The sequence below is a fragment of the Micromesistius poutassou genome, assembly GCF_964030765.1.
Source record: "Micromesistius poutassou genome assembly, chromosome: 14".
NCBI lineage: Eukaryota > Metazoa > Chordata > Actinopteri > Gadiformes > Gadidae > Micromesistius > Micromesistius poutassou.
In genome coordinates this window covers 12459123-12479130 of record NC_140284.1, presented here as the reverse complement: position 1 = coordinate 12479130, position 20008 = coordinate 12459123, and the positions used below count along the sequence as shown (strand labels likewise).

Below are 20008 nucleotides of genomic sequence, written 5' to 3'. Positions count from 1 at the left end.
TGTCCCCTTTAACATTTAACATGTTATTCAGGAGTCAGCTGATTGACACGATTCTTATTGTAGTGATACTATAGGACTGTCCCTTTGATGTTTGTGTTACATGATTTCTGAAATACTTTATGTAAAGAATAGTAGATAATTAGCTGAATTGTTTGTGGTACAGCACTGACTGCCCTTGCTGCCGAGCAGGGGCAGCAATTTGAAAGCCATGAATATAAATTTTATCTGTATTAAATTGAACACTGTAATCTGTGTTATATGTTTTAATCTAAATGTTTGTGTGTGGTAGAAAGTTAGACTCAACAGTTAATTCTGTAGGAGATTTTTTTAAAGGCAACCCTTGGCTTTTGTCAAGGCACCCAATTTAGGAAACACTGCATGACAAGCAATGGTAACCACCACTATCTAGTACACTATTGGTACACAACTATCTGACAATATGACAATACTGATAAGTCAGGCAGGAGTTATTTAAATAACTATCAGAAAAATGCATGAGACTTAAGTGCAACTACATATATCTGAACAGACATACAGGTCACACAAAGTACAGCTGAAGGATATGGAGATGATGTGTATTATTAGGACTCCTTTTATTCCTATCATCTTCTAAGGTCTCTTTCCTCTGGCTTGTCCACCAGGTTGTGCTCCGAGGATCGAGGCCCTGCCTGAGGACATCAGCATCCAGCCCGGCAAGGTCCTGACCGTGGCCTGCGCCTTCTCTGGCGACGCTAAAAATATAGAGTGGTCCCGTGGCGGAAAAACCATCGAGGTGACGGCTGGTGGTCGCTTCCACATTGAGACCACTGAGGACCTGACCACCCTCATCATCACTGGAGTGAAGGAGGAGGACGCCGGTACATACACCCTCCGCCTCTCCAACGAGCTGGGATCCGACTCCGCCACCGTCCACATTAGCATTCGTTCAATGTAAAAAAGAACCGACTTACGCCCTTCACCCTCCCCATCTCCCTTCTTTCACACTATAAAGTTATTCATTGAGGAAAAAAAATATTCTTACTTGATAAAGACCGGTATTTCTATTGTAAATATGAACTATTTTTATACCAAACTTGACATTAATTTATGCCAAACTAGACTAAAGTCTAAAGTTGTTGTAAACTGTGCCATATTGGATAACTATGACATGATTTTTGAACCACTTTTCTGTGACGTGTACATATTGTATATAGCCGAATTTAACGGTTATGAAAGATGTATGAATTGTTATTTATGACAATATTAACTGAAACAAAAGCAACAAAATGTTTTCAAAGGAGAAAGTTTCAAATGAAACGAATACCCATGGAAACGAAGAAACTAAAACACTGTGCCTCAACAATAAGTTGAAGTCTTAAGATTGCCTCAACAGGTAGAGAGGCTCCCTGTTGACGTTATGAACAAGATTCAGAGACAAAACTCTAAATATGCACACGCCTCTGCGTGTGATATTACAGTATCTATGAACTGTAACATGAGCATAAGACCCTGAATGCTGTTTGCATATTACCCTCATGTAAGCAGCATGAACTGGTCTTGTGCTCAGACTGACCGTGTCATACCACCATTTGAATGACATGCCCAGAGTGCGAGCGGCCTGCACTTTCTGGGCATTGTTTTATTGTGTGCTCTGTCTCTGGCAAACAACCTCCAGCGAGACCTTGGACATACCATTGTCTGGCTTAACAGAGGCTCCATGCTGGAGCTTGTTTGCAGAGTCAGAGCTGGCTCTTGGAGGTCAACAGTGTGTTTGTGTGTTAGCTTTAGAAACTTCCCAGTAAACAGGGCCCACAGACCCCCACAGCCTATTCACCGGCTATACCTCCCCCAAGGAGAGAGGGGGAAGGGATCACCCTTTGGTTTGATTAAATTAGAATTGTAGCATTAACTATGTTTGTGACCTCCTTGAGTGATATTAATTATTGATTTAATAAAGCATGATTATCAGCACTATAAATGTGTCTGTCTCATTGTTTGTATTCATTTACTTCCATTCCCCCAAAACTTTGACATTATTCATACCTAGTGATACCCTGGAAATCCAGTTCTTGCGAAAGCACAATTTGAATTTGCTCAGCGAGTCACTCCGGGAATGAGCAATATACTATTTCCCCAATTCCCCTGGCCCAGAACATTAACCAATCACATCGGTGTATCTGATATAGGCGGGCCAAAAGCTTTGCTGTTTTACTGACCGGATACGGCAAGAGTCTAATCTATTGGTTAGCTCTGCTTCTGGTATTCTTCTGATTGGTCGTAGTGTTATCCAATTGTGTGCAGTGATATTTTCAAATGCATGCTTGGTGCCGCCCCTCGAGTTGGGCCATTTTCATTACTTGTTGCCAGACCCTACAGATTTCTAGATGTGGGTCTGGATTTCCAGGCTAACCTAATGACTCATTTTATTCTCGGGAGTTTCTTCAAGGAAGTTGAGCGAAGGGACAGAAAATAAATTCCATGCGGCATAGTTAACTTGTTCGAAAGAGGGAACTGTAGCCTGCTAGTTTTGTTAACAGGTCATGAATAAGAAAATGTACTACAATCAATTGTAAATTACTTGTAGTCTTGAATTAGGCTTACCTTTGAATTTGCTGTGTTAGAATAACAGGTAGCACTTAAAGATTACATTAATAAATCATTAATTATCATAAGTGAATGCAGTAATAAGCATCAATAAGCATTCAGCCTTCTGATTGAGGCTGAATCCTGCTTGGCACCTGTAGAGACCTCTTTAGAGATGGATCTAGGGATATTCTTGTTACCCTATCCTCCAATAAGAAACAGGCCTGAGTGCTGTCACTCAACACTCGTACGTGTTTTTGGAGAAAATCTGAATCGCCTCAGCTTTTGTATCAAAACGCAATGAGGCCCCCCCTAGTGTCTCAGTTAAGTAACATATTTTCTAGGATCCTGTTTCACGCAGGGCCACTGCTAGCTATTTGGGTGCCTGAGGCATTGCTTAGTGGTGCCCTCTGGATACTTGGATGTTTTAAATTAGTTTGCATCTATTACATTAGTTACGGTAGCCGATAATCGACTTGTGTGGACTGTGTGGCTGCGTCTCAATTCAGGGGCTGCATCCTTCGAAGGACGCATTTAAAGACTGCTTACGTCACAGCGGCGCGTCAAGGCTGTCCCATTTCAAAGGCTCCTTCAAATGCGGCCGAGATATGCAGCCTTCTTTTCCCGGATTTGAAGGACCCACCAGGTGGATCCTTCACGGCCCAACGTATCCCTACTAGACCTACTAGGACCCACCGGGTGGATCCTTCACAGCCCAAACGTATCCCAACATTCATTGCACGTTCGATTTTTTTCAGAAATGGCGCGGAGAAGGCGGAAGTGGCAGCTGCAGCGAATACATATTTAATGACAAAACTATGTAAAAACATTTTTTTTATATAAAAGTAAGGTTGGGACCATTTTCAATATGTAACTTTATTGTCAAGTTCAATGACATTAACGCTAGACATATAACGTTAAAGTAATTAACGTTAAGCCAACGTCCTCTTCCTCTTCACCCGCCGGCTCCGGCCTCTCCTCGAATAAAAGATAACAAATAAAATAAAATTATGATTTCTGGCTCCATATTTCTCCTCCGCTGTCTGGTTTGAACCACAGCTGTCAGGGTTGCTAGGAGACAGGAGCGGCGCGTGGTCATGCAAGGTAAAGGGCGTTAACGGCTGGTTACGCAATCTGGAAATGCTCCGTAGGCCAGACCGTCTCATTTAACAACACTCGTTCGGCCTTCGGTGTGGCCTTCGCGGTCTACGAAGGCCACACCTTCATAGACCGCGTCCTTCGAAGGATGCAGCCCCTGAATTGGGACACAGCCACAGACTTGGAAAACAGTCTTTTTTAATAATCTCCCGCTACGCTAACTAAGTTGTTGATGCTTTGTTTTATGTGTAGGGACTCTAATCATGCTACTGCAGAGGTTTGGTGCTTTTTTGAGCTATATTAGTGGTTAAAAAATGCAGATTTGGAAGCGTTCAGCGGTGCCCCTAGCCAATAACATGGAAGCCAAACATTACGCTGGTTAAACTCTTATACTCGATTATAAACAAATTGATGTGTGTACATGCCAAAAAAAAGACCCTGGGTTCAATTTTCACCGGAATTACACTTTAACCCAAGAGGTTTCACTTCACATGGGAGCTACTGAAATAATTTTCTCATCAAATATTTCTCTAAAATATATTAAGACACATTAGTAATCAAAATACGTGTGCTACAAGAGACCTATTTAGTAAAAAATGTTTACATAATTTTCTCTTATATGAGCAAGTTACCACGAAGGTAATGTATATTACAACGATTTTGTCTCACTTAAACTGTAATTTATTGGCGGCTTCTAAGTGAAACCACTTGGGTTAAGAGTGAGAGCTCGGATGTGAAATAACTAGAGTTACTCATGTAACTACGGTTCTATGAATTACGGATGACTGCAGGGGCAGTGATTTAGCACTGGATGTATCCCTCTCGTGCACGCGCAGGTCGAGTGTGTATACCAACTTAGTCACGTTGTGACCCTGGATTACGTAAAGCAGCGGTCCCTAAACTTTTTATACCGGGGACTAGTTCTATGTCAGGCAATATTTTTGCGGTGTTACACTGTATTCTGTTACCCATCAAAAAGTGTGACACCAGGAGTCGCTGTTGCATATTTTCTGCAAGATTCACGAGCGCTCATTCGGGATGGGTTAATTTGATTTGTTACACCGGGCGATAGCCCATTGAGTGGCTAAAGCATAGCAGTTGTGTACCCTGTGTAACATAGTATCTTTAGAATTCTATTAACTCTATGTGAACTCCTCACAGTTATCTCATCTGTCTGCCCTGCTGTTATTATGGTTGGTGATTTTAACATCCATATTGATACTGAATGTTCTTACACCTCTGAGCTAATCTCTGTTCTGGAAAGTTTTAACCTGGTGCAGCATGTTGACTTTCCAACTCACATTCGGGGCCACACACTTGACCTGCTATGTTCTACTGGTCGGAATGACACTTCTTAAGTCTCTGGTGTCTCTGATCACAAATTAATTGAATGCACTTTCCATACCATCCTCCCGCCTCTTCCTCCTCCTGTCTGACCTACAGGATGAGCTCTCCTCACCTGATAACTTGTTCACCAAATATATTGACACTCTCTCCAGACTCTTGGATGATGTAGCCCCGGTCAAGAATAGGCTTGTACCTGCCACACACTCATGCCCCTGTGTTATATAGTAACTGCTTTTAGCCCCTAGAGGGCGCCACTGTTCTATGTATGGTGAGTTATGGCAGGGTCACACTATATATTAGCCTGGTTCCGCCCGCCTCCATACTTCTGCTCAATTTTCATTTCCCTTCAGTACTTCGGTCTGGGAGTAGTGTATGTTCGAACGATTTCTTTTCCCTCAAGTTTCTCCCTCCAATCAGTGAACAGGAGGCGCGGCCTGAGAACAGTGACGTACAGGTTGTGCGCGAGTTTCAGTTGTAGTCAAACGAATACCAGGAAGCAGCAGGAAGACCATGGAGAACGATGTTAACGAAGCTATTCGGTCTGTTGTGGAAACTCTGCCGAATATAGATAAATTAAAGCCGGAGCAGGAACAGGCTTTGCTTAGTTTTGTTGGTGGTGAAGATGTTGTGGCACTTCTTCCCATGGGATTCGGGAAAAGTTTAATTTTCCGGCTCTGTTAGTGGTGAAGGAGTTTGCTAAACATGAAATACGTCATGACCAAACGTTAGCGATTGGTTAAGGCAGATCCGGAGTGGCACTGGGCAGAGCCAATAGGTTTTAAACTTCAACAGCACCCGCCTTCAAGTGAGCAATCATTTGTCTCTATAGCAGTTCTAGACCATCGGTATGAATGAAATGAGTACGAAGGTCTAGTTAGGACTAGGCTAACCATATATGGCCAGAGCAGAAGATTCTGGACCGGCAAGTCAGTCCTTGTTAACCTGTTATACGGAATGGATAAATAAAGCCAGCTCAACTAAAGTACTGGTTCTGGAGGCAGGAATCATCAAGTCCTCCAGTAGTCCTTGCATTAGAGGGGAATTTAGATTTTCCAAAGTGAAAGGGGTTTCATACTTTTCAGCACATTCCATTTTGAATTTTTGGTCTAATATTTCGGACATGTCACAATGTCACATAGGGACTAAGAGGAGCATATAGGAGAATATAGAACTCAGTAGTACTCATTTATAGGGCCTAATTGTTTTTTCCTTAACGTGTTGAATAAACTAAAGTGGATTGTGCATACGTCCAATGAAGATACAAATTGTCATCCAATTGCTTTCTTCAAATTGTCCTTGTATCAGCAAGTCTGGGGTCGTAAAACTTGCTGTATTTCTCCACCTGGTCGATCAACCACAGCTCAACACAGCTCTTGATCGCAAATTGAAATTTAATTCTTAGTAAACAAGACATACACAAACATAGTCTGCGGATGGACACAGGGTTGGTGTTGTCGGGAGGAGGTGTTTTGCTAACCCTAACCCTATATAACTTTAGTTAGCTCATTGCATATGATATAGAGGTGCAGCATGATCTCTACGGTGGAGTTTCAGTTGAAGTTTCAGTCATATCTCAACAAATTCGACAAAAAGAACCGAATGAAACAAACAATACATAAATGCTCTAAACCCTGCCTAGCGTCCATTCTTTTTTTTTTCATCATTGAGACAAGTTAGCTTGTCTCAATGAGGTCTGAAACTGGAATCTCTGAGTTGAAACTTCCAAGGTCCGAGTTGTCTTGAAAGCGGTATTAGTATACAACAGATTTTACACAGGACAAGACAACCTCATAACCGATGATTTACCAAGCCTAGTATTATTATATTATTATAAATATAATGTATCATCTTATCAGGAGAATACTAGTTCAAACAGGGAAGAGTTAGGGGGGGAAGGAATGGCAGACGGAGGAGTGACAGGTGAAGGAGTGACAGGTGGAGGAGTGACAGGTGAAGGAGTGACTGGTGAAGGAGTGACAGGTGGAGAAAATTAAGTGGGGTCTTAAATGGATTAGTGAAGATGAATATGTGAAATGGGAATATTTGTGCCTTTTATAAAGCATTTTGCATATACAGAATATATCAAAATTAACATAACTGATCACCTACAAAGTTTTAAATATCATATACAATTTGTATGTATCAGGAGAACCCTGATGCACCATGGAGGAGGCAGGAGGAGCTGCAGGGTGGGAGGTGAGGGTTTAAAGTGATTCATGATGTAATGGATGAAACCCAGCAAAGAACGCAGCAAGCATGAGTTGCTGCCTGATCAATGCCAGTTTCTCAGATCATTAAATATAAATAATGCAATACGCTTAGTTTCTCATAAGCCTCTTGAGTCCCCTTCAGAATTGTTTTCAAACAGCTATTCAGCTGACTTCAGAGGCATGTCTGACTTCCAGCATCCATTTATTGCTGATGGACTCCCTCCACTGATCATCCCCTCATCAGCTGCACCAGGACCTCCACCACCGTCCTGTTCATCAAAGGCTGGATGCTTCTCCACAGTGATCAACAAGGGGATTTTCATGCTTTAGTTTTAAAATGGGCTACCTTGATGTTGAAAAGCTTTACCTTAGACATGCATCACTGCAGCCATATTATATGTTTAGGAGCAGGAAGGCATCAGCAGTATGGAGAGAGGAAGATACCTAAGGTGATACCTAAGGGCCTAAGGTGAGGTCTTAAACAGGCTGAGTGAGGACATGTTTTCTTCTGCTGTAAACATAGTGATGTCATTGTATGAGCATTTGTGCATCTGTGAATCAGTGGTTTGAAATCTTTAAAATTATAGGTCCAGTCTGTACATTATTTAAGTAAGTGCTTATGGTGTTATCAGAAAAGTGTGTGTTGAGTGTCGTGCAGGAACAACAAATTGAACATTTTGACAATTTGACATTTGCGACTCAAAATAGCAGATGTACAAATAAGTGGTTACTTTTCTCATCGGAACTGCAAGACAACCAAATGTATCATGTCAAATATGGATGGTATAGCTAGTTACCCAAGTATCCTCATCGCAGACACCAATTAAACCGTTTTACAGGGTCACTTGGGAAACGATCAAAGGACACAACATTTGTTATTGGGGGGAAAATAAGGCTGTTTCAAAATAGGCTGCAGTTGACGATAATGAAGAATTTATGTTTGTTAAGTCGAATATAAGCCACACTCGGAAATAATCCACATATAAAGAATAGTTACTACCTTACCAAGTCTTTAGAATTGTTTAGAATACTACGACTTTACCTTTGAACGTACGACGACAGTTCTGACTCACCCATTCAGAGTTGATGTTCCAGATTTGACAAACTGCACTTATGACCACGTCCCGCTACTCTTGCAGTTAAATTCTGTTTCTCTTCTTGAAGCCTCCAACTTCGGACCATGCTTTCATCCATGCCATGCTCTCTGCTGGCAGCTCAGAAAGAAATCAAAGGATCCCCTTAATCAGCTTCAGGCGAACGCTCACTGATATTCTACAATCTGTGGCGAGAAAGTGGTGAGAAACAAAAAAATATTTTTCTTATTTGTGTTTCTTATCACTCTCGATAACACTTGAAGTAGTTGGGCATACTAGGTTTCTGTGAATGATTCTCTGATTCTCAGTCATAAGGCTGACTAATCCGGAAATGGTTAACAAATAAGCTTACAGTAAGTTAACCTCCATTTATAGCCTACTGGGATGAAGTTTGATGGTCAAGCAGAGAGCATAGTGGCCACTAGGAGCCCAGAGGAGGATTGGCTGTGGCTTTGGTTCTTGTTTTCAAGTCAGATATGATGCTCTCATTCAAATATGAACGTTTGGCAAACAAACCTTTCATGATCGTAGGAGTTCAATATCTTGATAGTCAAACAAACAATTTTCAACGCTTCAGATACAAATAATTTATTTTTGATGTTTGCAATCAGATTGCTATTGCAAAAGGTTTGTTTTTATTTTGTCATAGTAGGCCTACTCAAATATAACGCAAAATAGTATTTATCCAGTGCTTAACAATGTTTTTGTATTAGGCTAAATGATAATTGCACCGTTAAACAAAAGACATTTGAATCACAGCAATTTTATCTTTAACAAAACAACAAATATGGGCATTATTTTCAGCAAAATAGTTAATGCAACAGGTCGTATTTCAAATTGCATGGCTTTCTTTGAAAACTTGAAAGGCAGCTGTTGTAGACCTTGGTGAAGTTAGTTTGATGTTGGATATTCAACAGATATTAATTTTGGCTTCATCAAGCAATCCCATTAATTTCCTATGGAAAATGACTTTTTGCTCAATAGCTTCCAAATTATTGGACCCAGACACCCCAGACCAATGCAGACATGTTCTGCTATGTGGTACTAACAAGACGCACCTCACTAAAAAAAAAAAAAAATCTTATTTTGCACCTCCTATTTTATTAGATTTTTTTAAGAATCCAATTCATTTCCTATGGAAAACGGCTTTTTGCTCAATAGCTTCCGAGTTTTGCGACCCAGACACGCCTAGACCAATGCAGACAAGAGAAAATAAATTCTCAGATCTCGAAGATTGTCATGTGAGTCAATTTGCCTTTCTCTATCTATTGCAAATAAGTTAACACAATGAAGATTGAGCCATTGGCCCACTGATGAAAGCCCTTGCATTTGCAGTATTATACACTAGATGGCGCTATTGGTTGTCTGTGAGAAGGCCCATCTAGCGAGTAGTTGAAGCTGCATGTTGGACCGACATAAAATATAGTATTAAGCAATTTCCTAGCAACCTAACCCTAACCTGGTACTCGTCGTATTTCATAAACACCAAGAAACATTACAGCTTAGTTTGTGTGTAAGTGTAAGAGGACAAACAGAGGCCACCCACTACCCACTGTTTTGTAAACTGCTGCTTCTCCTAATTTAATTTTAATAGAGTTTACATCAAAATGTTCATCTTCTTCTACTGTCACTCACGTTTAGGCCTACATATCTGAGCGACTTATAGTCTTTAGTTATTGGTTTGGGAGTCATGCTCCCCATACACATACTAGAATGTTCCGATTATAGAAGCAATCTGTAATTTCACATTTTGTACAACTTTTGGTTTACATTACATTCTTATTTTTTGCAGTATGTCATGGTCCACCTTACCAATCACAGAATACATTGTTTACACACCTTTTTTTTTTTAAAGGTTTTATCCTTTTTATTGTAGAGTGAGATGGACAGGAAGGTATGGGAGAGAGAGGGGAGGACATGCAGCAAAAGACCACGGACAGGAATCGAACCCTGGTGTCTGCGGTAAGGACTGGGCCTTAATGGTACGAACTCTACCCGGTGAACCACCAGGGCACCCCATTTATTCACACACACACACACACACACACACACACACACACACACACACACACACACACACACACACACACACACACACACACACACACACACACACACACACACACACACACATCACACATCAAAATATTCTCTACTTTTATCATTGAAATTAAAATTTAACAAAAAAAAGAAAAAATAGGAATGTAAGATTTCTGATTAAGCCATGTAATCTATTAAAAACATGATGAAACAATGTGCAACTCTATCCTCGAAATCTCTGGCGTGCGGCTTTACTGAGATGAACCCAAATACAGGATGACTTAAGTTAATTGCGACATCTTGTTTTAACATTAAGATGCCATGTTTAAACATAGTTTTAGCAGTGAGTCACAATCATTTAAGCGTCTGTTTGGCTTAAAGGCTGCTTCACCGTGTCCCAACTGTCCTTCACAAATGCGTGGTAATTCAAATAACACTAAGCTTCACAGAGCAAGCAGTGGGGCACTTTTCATTGATTGTTGACGCAAACTGGTGAAGCGCAAAGGCTATAACTGTAGCATTAGCTCGCATCGACGGATAGCATCTAGCATCGACGGAATGAGGAAGATTGAGCAAGCTGGCTAGCGCCATTTGATGCAGTTTGAACGAGACAGGACAACTAAACAATATAAAAACAGCAAGCTATATAAATACATTTTAAAATCCGAAGCGTCACAAATACTTTGTAACAAAGGCCATTTCACTCCACCCATGTGGAAAACAGGAAATCATTGTCCACCTTCAGCTAGGACCACGCGTGTGTCGCAGCAGACATCCGGGTCTGATCTTTGTTGGCTAGTTGACAGATGGTTCCGTGAGTGCAGCGACCTCATGGTTCTTGAGAGAAACATGGAGTGGTCTGCAGTCCCGTCAACGTGTTCCAGGTCTCTGACATTCAGAGGTGGCCTAGTAGACAGTAACACTCACTTTGGGTTACTACTTTCAATCATTCATTTTCTCCAGCTTTGAATCCCCAGGGCATGTGAAAGACACACAAACGTGTCATTACTTCATTTCCATATTTGGATAATTCAAAAACTTTTTATTTACTCTAGCACGGAAGGAAGGCAACTGAATCAACGTCTTCCAGCCAGGTAAAAATACCAAAAATATGACCCTATTGAATTATTCTACTTTTATCGATTGTGTGCGTGTCAATCATACGTCTTGTTGCATTCTATTAGGTTACTAGGACCATTCTTGACTAGTTGCCCATTATGACAAAAAAAAAACGACAGAATAATATTGATACGATTATTCTGGCAAATACAACACAATCAGGGAAAGGACAGACTGCTGAAAATCTAGCCTTTTGTGACATCACAAGCAGGCACGTCCACCCCGTGCAAGGAGGTGACGTGTGTACTAAATCAACTTGTTGGGCTGGAGTTGATCCCTCCATCATACATCTGAGTTGAACACACTCAGTTGTGAGGTCAGAAACAGGTTTGTTTTGAAACAAGCTGCATTGGCTCATGAACCTGGTGCATTAACAGAGTGGGGCCTAGTTGTCTACGGGCCCGTGTCCACATAGTGTGTTTTTCTTGTTGAAATAGGCTGGCATGGTGAGAAAGGGAAGCATTGCAATGAAGAAAAATCAATTGGACAGCCATGTTGTCCCTCCATGCAGTTATTTTCTTTTTGCTATGTTCCAATCAGTATATATATGTATAAATCCATAAATAGATGTATAAATATATATATATAGCAATGTGTAAAGCTATCGATAGATATCTCTATATATCTTTCTTGCGAGACCTAGAGCTAAACGAGAGTGAGAGCGTGAAAAAGTTGATTGAATGGATATTTACAGCACTTCACCAGAGCAATTACAGTAATTACTGCAATTACAATGCATAATATGCCAATACGTATTCCGAAAATATCCACAAAAGTTAAACCATCTGCAAGGAGAGAAAATGGAAATAAACATAACAGGTACCATCATGTCATCAACATGCTAACTCACACAACGTTAATCCTTTGTCTCGTACTGAGGCGTTTGCAACAACACACACTTGGAAAACAATCCCTCCACTTTGATCCGTAAGTCAGGCTTCTTTGTGTTTCTCTACATGTGAATAGCACAATCTAAATCAAGGTTACAGACCTTATCCACAGAGCGGTCAGATACGAAGAGGACAACTGGAAACGTGATTGACCGGCCTAGCAACCGCAGCGCATTTAGAAGGCAACGGGACTAGAGGTGGTCAAGGAACGAGCAGCTAACGTGATCCTCTCTGTTCAAAGCAGCTAGCTGGCCACTGCAGCCTTATGAAGAGTCAAAAATGCCCAATAGCACATTTACTCCTATGTCTTTGGCCATGACGTTTTTCCACATTTAGTGGAAAAACGTATATAAATAGATCTGGGCTCGGCATCAATGTTTACAGCAAAATAGGAGTGTCAGGTATCTGTGTGTCCCTCCCAATCAGGAATGTAGCACAAAAGACCAAGAACCTCATGCATCTTAAAAAAAGCTTCTTACCCCCATTGGCTGACTTTACATACTGAAGATAATTTGGGAATTTTCCTTCCACATGTGGGTGCCATTTTGCTTATGTCTGTTTTTGCTGCACCTTTACTAGCCAGTCTGCAAACAACTGTGTCTCTCTGACGATCAGTAAGCTTCTCTGGCAGTGGTCCTGTGTCCTCTGGCAAATGCTGGTCTGCAGTGCGTTCACTTTTCCCCCCCTTCCTCTTCTGTCCTCTTCTTCTCCCCTCATCCGTCTCCTCACCCTAAGAGCAGCCTTCATTTCCCTCAATATCTTCACCTTCATCATCCTCCATCACATCTTCTTGCTCACTATCTGCTGAATGACAGACCCCTCTACAAGCATGAAGCATACATGATGATGATAGCCTCTGCACCTGCTTATAACTTAACATACAATGAAACAGGCTGCTTGATGTTAGTGTTTTTAAGTTGCTTTCAGTTTGAAGTGCTGCAAATTATTGTTTGTAATAACTTTTAGTTGCCACTATATGAGCTCACCTTGTCTCACATCCTCAATAACATAAGGAGGTGAAGAGGGACTGGCCACTGCTCCACTCTCTTTGAAGCTAAGGGCCATGTGTTAAGCCTTGCTCTGTATTTTATTTATTTGCTAGGTATATTATTCACTATTTATTTTATATACTGTATGACATTGACATATGACATTGTAGGTTGACTGCTGATTCATTTATGCTATTGGTTAATGTACTGTATATACAGTGCAATTATGCTCCAAGCAAGATTCCTCGCTGACAGCCATCAATATAAACAACAGGAATCCTCGTTCAGTGGTAGAATAAACCGTTTTTTGTCTAAATTACTGTTAATTACTTCAGACCCTTCAGTGTTGACATACCTGGTTTATAGAGTGGATTGTCCATGGGCATGCTGGCTTCGCTGGTCCTCACACGGGTGATCAGCCTGCAGGAGAACTCCTCAGGGGTTTCAGACCTCTTCATAACCTTCACCTCATCACCCTCGGTCCACTCCCCTTCATCTTTCTTCCATTCGTAGGTGACCGGTCCCAGATCCTGGGTGTGTGCGGTACACTTCAGAGCACAACTGACAACTGTTACACACCAGCGGCTGGGTCCTTATACTGGGCGTCGGAGGGGGCTCTGGTCAGGTGAAAAGAACACAAGAACATCATTGTGTATCTGCACCCCTGGCCCCTGAAGCACAAGGTCACTTCTCCCCATTGTCAGAAGGCTGATAAAACCACACACTTTGTATTACTTTAGTCGTACTTTGTATTACTCAACCTCTATGAAATCTCTCTCTCATTTGTGCTTAATGTTGCTCAGTCTATCGTTTCAAACTCGTCTGCCGTACACAGGAAAGTTAGAGGCTTAGGGAAGGACACCAGCCCCTCTCTCTATGGAGGGTTAAGTTCTGCCCTCAGGACGGAGTGTTAAAGCCCCGCCCCCCACTGGCCAAATGCAACACGTACAAAAAGGTCATTTTTACCAAACTTTAGAACACTTCTTTACAGCAAAGTATTTGATTTAGGGCATGATCAGAAGACAAAGGCAGTGAAGGACAGAGAGTTAAGGATGGCCATGGCTGAACCTGAACACACCGAGAAAAAAAGTGTTTTTTTTTTTGTTTTATTGCGAACCGCGGGTAGGTTAGGTTACATTTCGTCTGAATATCCCAGAACTGCCTATGACACACTCACACACACACACACACACACACACAAACTTAGCCTACTGATGACTTGAACCGCATGAGTCCCGTATGTTCCATGATTCGTCTCCAGGTAGAACTGTCCGCTGTCAGCCAAGGTCAAACTATTGATGTCCAACCGCAGGGTTCGTGGATCCAACGTTGTGCGTCCTTTGAATGACCCATAGTATGTCAGGCTGCCCGGAGCCCCATCCACCACCAAGCTGGAGCCATGTTTCCACCTGATGCTGCTGACTGGTTGTTGAACAGCAGAAAGGTCTGGCTCCAAGGTAAGCGTTGTACCCACTTCAAAATATTTAGTCGTTGATTCTTGAGCTAACAAAAAACAGAAACGATTGTAATGGAAAATTGCAAAAACATGTCAGTATTTCTTTCACAGCTTTCCATATTTCTCAGTGTCTCTGAAGAGATTAAATGCAATATTGGTGTCACCATTCATTTAAGCAGATGAGTCTTATATTTCCATGAATAGGTCATAGACCGTGCAAGATAGCATGCGGTTCGCTATTCAAAATTCACTCCAATATAATGTTGAAAAATGTTTATAAAAAGCTGTATTTCTAATTTCTAATATGTCATTACGTCGTTACGTCGCTTTAACCGCATTAGGCCACCTCCACCACTCACTGTCGGTGTCGGAAGAAGAGGACAAGATGGCAGCGAGACAGCGTTTCTCAAGTTTCAGTCAGGTGCTGACCTATTCAGTTATAGGAGAGTATAAACTGTGTTCACATGAGTCAACCCTCCACTGAAGCCCTGCACTTTGTTCACTTAAATCAAATATAAGAACATTGATCTCTCCTTCTCAAACTACGTTAAATATGCATGTTTAACCTTTCAGTTGTGTTCGGGTCAAATCTGACCGATTTCCTACTTTCATCAATCATAAATATTGTGTTTTACATTTTATTGTCTCAAGGCCTTATGATATCCTCCACACTAGGCATTTGAACATACAATTTGTGGTGTTCCGGTCAAAAATGACCGCCATAGGAAATGAATGGGTGACCCTAGATTGTGTTCATCCATTAGATAGTACACAAATCCACCATCACCACCGCACGCACACACAATTTCTGTGTCTATTCTTTGTATATTCACTGCAGTTATTCATGTAAACCAGTAGTCTGAGACATTGTTTACAGCTTAAAGGGGAGTTAAATAAAATCTGGTGATGACCAATTTTTTTGTGTGTGTGTGTTAATGTAAAAGCAGTTAAAACAGGCCGGTCAAATTTGACCGGGAGCACGAAACAAACATGACACAAAGGTTAAGATACTGATTTTTCTTTTTTTTTTTAATCTCGGGGGAGAAACCCCCGAACCCCCAATTATAGGATGTTTCAGTTCTGGGCTAAAGCCCCGAATGTTATCAACAGTTCTCCTCCCAGCGACGCCTCTGTTAAGGGCCTAGCACGTCAAGTCGCACAAGGCCTCGCAGCCCCTAGCGACTGCCCTGATTGTTCATACCCTAAAACAGTCATTTGGGGTTGAAATATGAACAATGATTATTCAGCTACACTAGGTAAACACTTTCAGCTTTGCTGATACTGTCGTTTGCACGCATAGAGATTTTATTGTCCAGGCCTGCGAAAGGTCTCCGGATGTATCCGACTTTTAGTAAGACCCAGCTGGTAGCGTAGCCTACATGTTTGAGTATGAAATCATATTCAGACGACGTGTGTGCGGATAGAGGCGTGGTTCAGTGTGAAATAAAACAACCACCTACCAGCCAAGACTCCCAGGACGGCGCACAGCCAGAAGAAGAGGGGACCGGAAAACCTCATGTTAACCAGGAGCAACATGTTAAACACTTTAAACAAGAATACTAAAGCATTAACAAGGTCAACCGAGGGCGTACACACAGCTGTCACAGAATGAGGAGGATGAGGTCGCATCCCCCACTTCCTCCAGTGCCATCGAAACTGACGAAGGTTGAAAGTATTGTGACAATACGATATAGGCCTAAGTAGCGTCTGTGTGTGTGTGTGTGTGTGTGTGTGTGTTTGTGTCAACCTAAAACGGACTTTAAAGCGCAATAAGTCAACCAAGTGTTTTAGCGGGAATTTGAACAGCTATTTGTACACAGATCAATGTGATTGGTAATTAATAAGGTGGAGGTCGTCTATTGGTTGTTCTGAAGAGTATATAATGCAGAGTCGCCACCAGGGGGCGCTCTTGGTACTCCGCTCTAACCTGGATAGCTACGTGCTGTTAGTGTTATAATAAATAATACTACTACGTTATGGTCATATGTCTGCCGTGTGCGCTTCTAGTTGTCTACTTAAACAGTAAGAACTTTATTAGTGTTAAGTACACGACATATATGAAATGCACCGCGCATCATGCCGTTATGGATCCGGACATAAGAGTAGATTAAGTGAGCTATTCCAAGCAGAAACACGCGGCTTATGCTGCACAGTAACTAGCAAAACTGAATGCCGTTTGGATAATTAGCTGCTTAATCATCATCCCCAATATGTAAAAAATAATCTCAATAAAATCGAATCAATTCGTTTTCCACCACATTGTGGTTGCACAACCACAGGGTTGCCAACTTTGGGACTCGAGTGAGTGAGACTGCAAAATGTCAGTGGGCGTGCGAAGAGCCCGCGCGCGGCGAACATTTTTGATAATATGACCCAATTTTTTTTTACAAAACAGTCCTCGTTTACTTAGTATAAACAAATTGAAGGAAGGCTTATATAAAATCAATTGGCTGCTGTTGACGTAGGACATTCAAAATGTGTTATTTAATCATGCATTGACATGGGAACACAGCTGTATACTGATACTGCTGTCATAGATATGTATTTAACCAAGACCTCAGAATTTATTCCCAGTCTGACCCAGAAAGAAGGAATTTAACAGAAGGTAACAGTGTGTCATGGCCTTTAATTAGTTTAGTAATTTGGTTATTTCCCAGCAAACATTTTCTCGACCTGCGTCGAAGTCCAGTCGACGTCGAGTCACGACGTGACTTCATTTCGACATGAAAACATAATCATTAGAGGAATGGTGATTTCAATGAAGACTTATTTTAGAGTGGTGTAACCGAATAAACACTCCCAGCAAACATTTATGCATTCAACAAGTCTAAAATACGCCGGGTGTTTTATTCCAGCATTTACTCAAGTTCCATTGAGGAACTATTTTTCCTTGCGCACCAACACGTAATCACTCCAACGCATGCGCAGGTGTTATCAGTTCGCCGTCAAGTTCGGCACTCAGCAGCATGCGGGAGTTGCAGGTGAGTTTCGAAAAGACACTGCAATTTAAAATGCAACTGTATTTGTAGAGACATTACCCTTTTGTTATTTGCATGCATAACTGTTGAATTTGAGGCTACATGGCGTATTCTCATGGATAGCGGGTTTTCGTATTTGTAACGTTACATACGAACTGGGAGCGGGAAGCTAGCAGGCTAACGTTAGCTTAGCCCTGAAACGGGACGCTGCTACTTCCCAGCTGGGGAGCAGCAGCGTCCCGTTTCAGGGCAAACGGTAGCTGTGTTATTGAAAATAAAACACGGGTGGCAAAGCCCTTTCCCCGTGCATTAGTCCTGTGAACTGTTGGTCAATTTTAGGACCCATTCTTCTCATTATTGATAGCGAGAGGGGTGATAGCTTCCGATGTAGCTAAGCTAAATGGACTTGATGTAGCCACCAGGTAGCCCTTGAGGCTGGGGCGCTGGATGGTGAGACTGTCTTCGTCCACTGAGCCAAACACTTGGTGTATTTTGGCCAGTCAAACTTCTCACTCTCACCAAACCTTGTACTGGTGTTCTTTCCAGCTGCTGTGACGAGATGGAATCCCGAGGCCACAGATACAGTAATCGAAGCAGCCATGAGTTTACACCTGAAACATGCACCTGCAAGGACTGGGGGGATGGGATTTTGGTCCCAATAAGTTTTCATTTTGTTGTTTAAAGAAGATGTAGGCCTACTTGTGTATAAATAAAATGTTTTTGATGCAGTGCACTTTATACCCTGAAATCTGTCTTTTGTTGAAGATTAATAGGACATGTATTCATGCTTGATTGATGAGAGTATGCATAATTAAACCAAATATTATAGATGTAGCCAAATATTGCTGTCCTTTTGATATGACCAAATGCTCTATAGGCTACATTTGGTTCTATCTATACATCATGTCGGCAAAGGGTCGAAATAAAGTCACGTTGCGACTCGACGTCTATTGGACTTGTTGACCACACGGTTTGAGGTAAATATGTTTACAACAGATTGAGAAATGTTTAATTATCTACATGCAGCATAATAACTGCTTGTTATAGGTTCAGTGGGTAGCTATACTGAAAACCGTAAATTGGGGCACACTACAAGGTAACTGAAATGTAGCTTAATACTATTTTTTTCATAATTAAGTGGGTATTTAGTGTATTGGCTTAAAAGTAAATTTCATGTAGGTTGAAATGTCGTCTACAACGTCGAGACGACGTGGATTGAAAAAATATGAAAAACTTTCATATCAGCCCCTCAAATCGACGTCGTTTCGACCTCCATGACCAACGTCGATTAGACGTCTAATTGACGTCGAAATGTTTGCTGGGTTGTTGATAGCCTAGACTATATTAAGACACCACGTTTGGCTCATTGCCAAACGTGACTTTATTTAGCCCAATGACTGATATTAAAAAGTAACAACATGGAATTAATGTTAAATCAGAATTAAAATACTATATCCTAATTAAAATATAGCCTATAGAAGCCAAGAGATTCAGTAAACTGAGCCTATATTGTTCTTTCCGTGCTTAGCTCGAAAGGCACTTGTAATATAAATAAAATATAGGCTAAGTAACACCAAACTAACAATTTCTAGTTGAATTTCAACAAGGTCCACAGTCCACACAGAGGCAGACAGAAGACATGGAAGAAGGGAGGGAGACAGACCGGAAGAGTTTTTGGAAAGGATCATGCCATTTAAGAGAAGTTCTCTGAAAAGCTCTTTGAGGTACTATCTTTTTGCCATCTTTCTCTCTTGTTCAAATGTTGGGAATCACATACAAATCCACATTTGATGTTCTTGTTTACTTTGATACCCTGGCTGTAATTTTAGGTTAAGTGTTGAGTAAGTAAATGAAACCAAATAACGGAGTGTCCGCATTAATTGCGTTAAAAAAAACAACAGTAATAAAACAAACGTAACGTTATGTAAAATGACAGCGCTAGTTTGAGGCATTTATTTGCGCTCTGAGACCTTAACCAAGACTTTATTTTCTTCTTTCCAAACGCGCATCTTTCACTCAAAACGTTTCACACGCAACTAAAAGAAGGGAGCGGCGGGGGACGTTGTAGATCAACCTGCACTGCAGTCAATGCAGTAGGTCCGAATAGATGGATAGATCCAACGAGCATGTTTCCTGTATATTCTGTGGTCTAGTAGTGAGTGATCAACAGTGATGGACGGAAAAAAGTTTATTATTATTTTTTTTTCCAAAGATGGGCTATTTGG

At 41.3% G+C, this 20008-nt stretch overlaps 1 protein-coding gene and 1 pseudogene across 4 annotated transcripts in view; one reads left to right on the top strand and one right to left on the bottom strand.

Annotated features, from left to right (window-relative positions):
• Positions 1–1957, top strand: part of ttn.2 (titin, tandem duplicate 2) — a 192346-nt gene extending 190389 nt beyond the window's left edge. For all 3 annotated transcript variants that reach the window (XM_084478397.1, XM_084478396.1, XM_084478398.1), the window contains one exon: positions 642–1957. In XM_084478397.1, the coding sequence (XP_084334523.1) occupies positions 642–934 (293 nt within the window). In that variant the 3' untranslated portion in view covers positions 935–1957. The remainder of the gene's footprint in view (positions 1–641) is intronic.
• Positions 1958–13675: 11718 nt separating this feature from the next.
• LOC311358861 lies at positions 13676–16434 on the bottom strand (annotated as a pseudogene). The gene is made up of 3 exons: positions 16266–16434; positions 14562–14852; positions 13676–13966 (listed from the first exon to the last, which is right to left on the bottom strand). The product of its transcript is annotated as an uncharacterized misc_RNA (transcript).
• Between the last annotated feature and the right edge of the window lie 3574 nt (positions 16435–20008).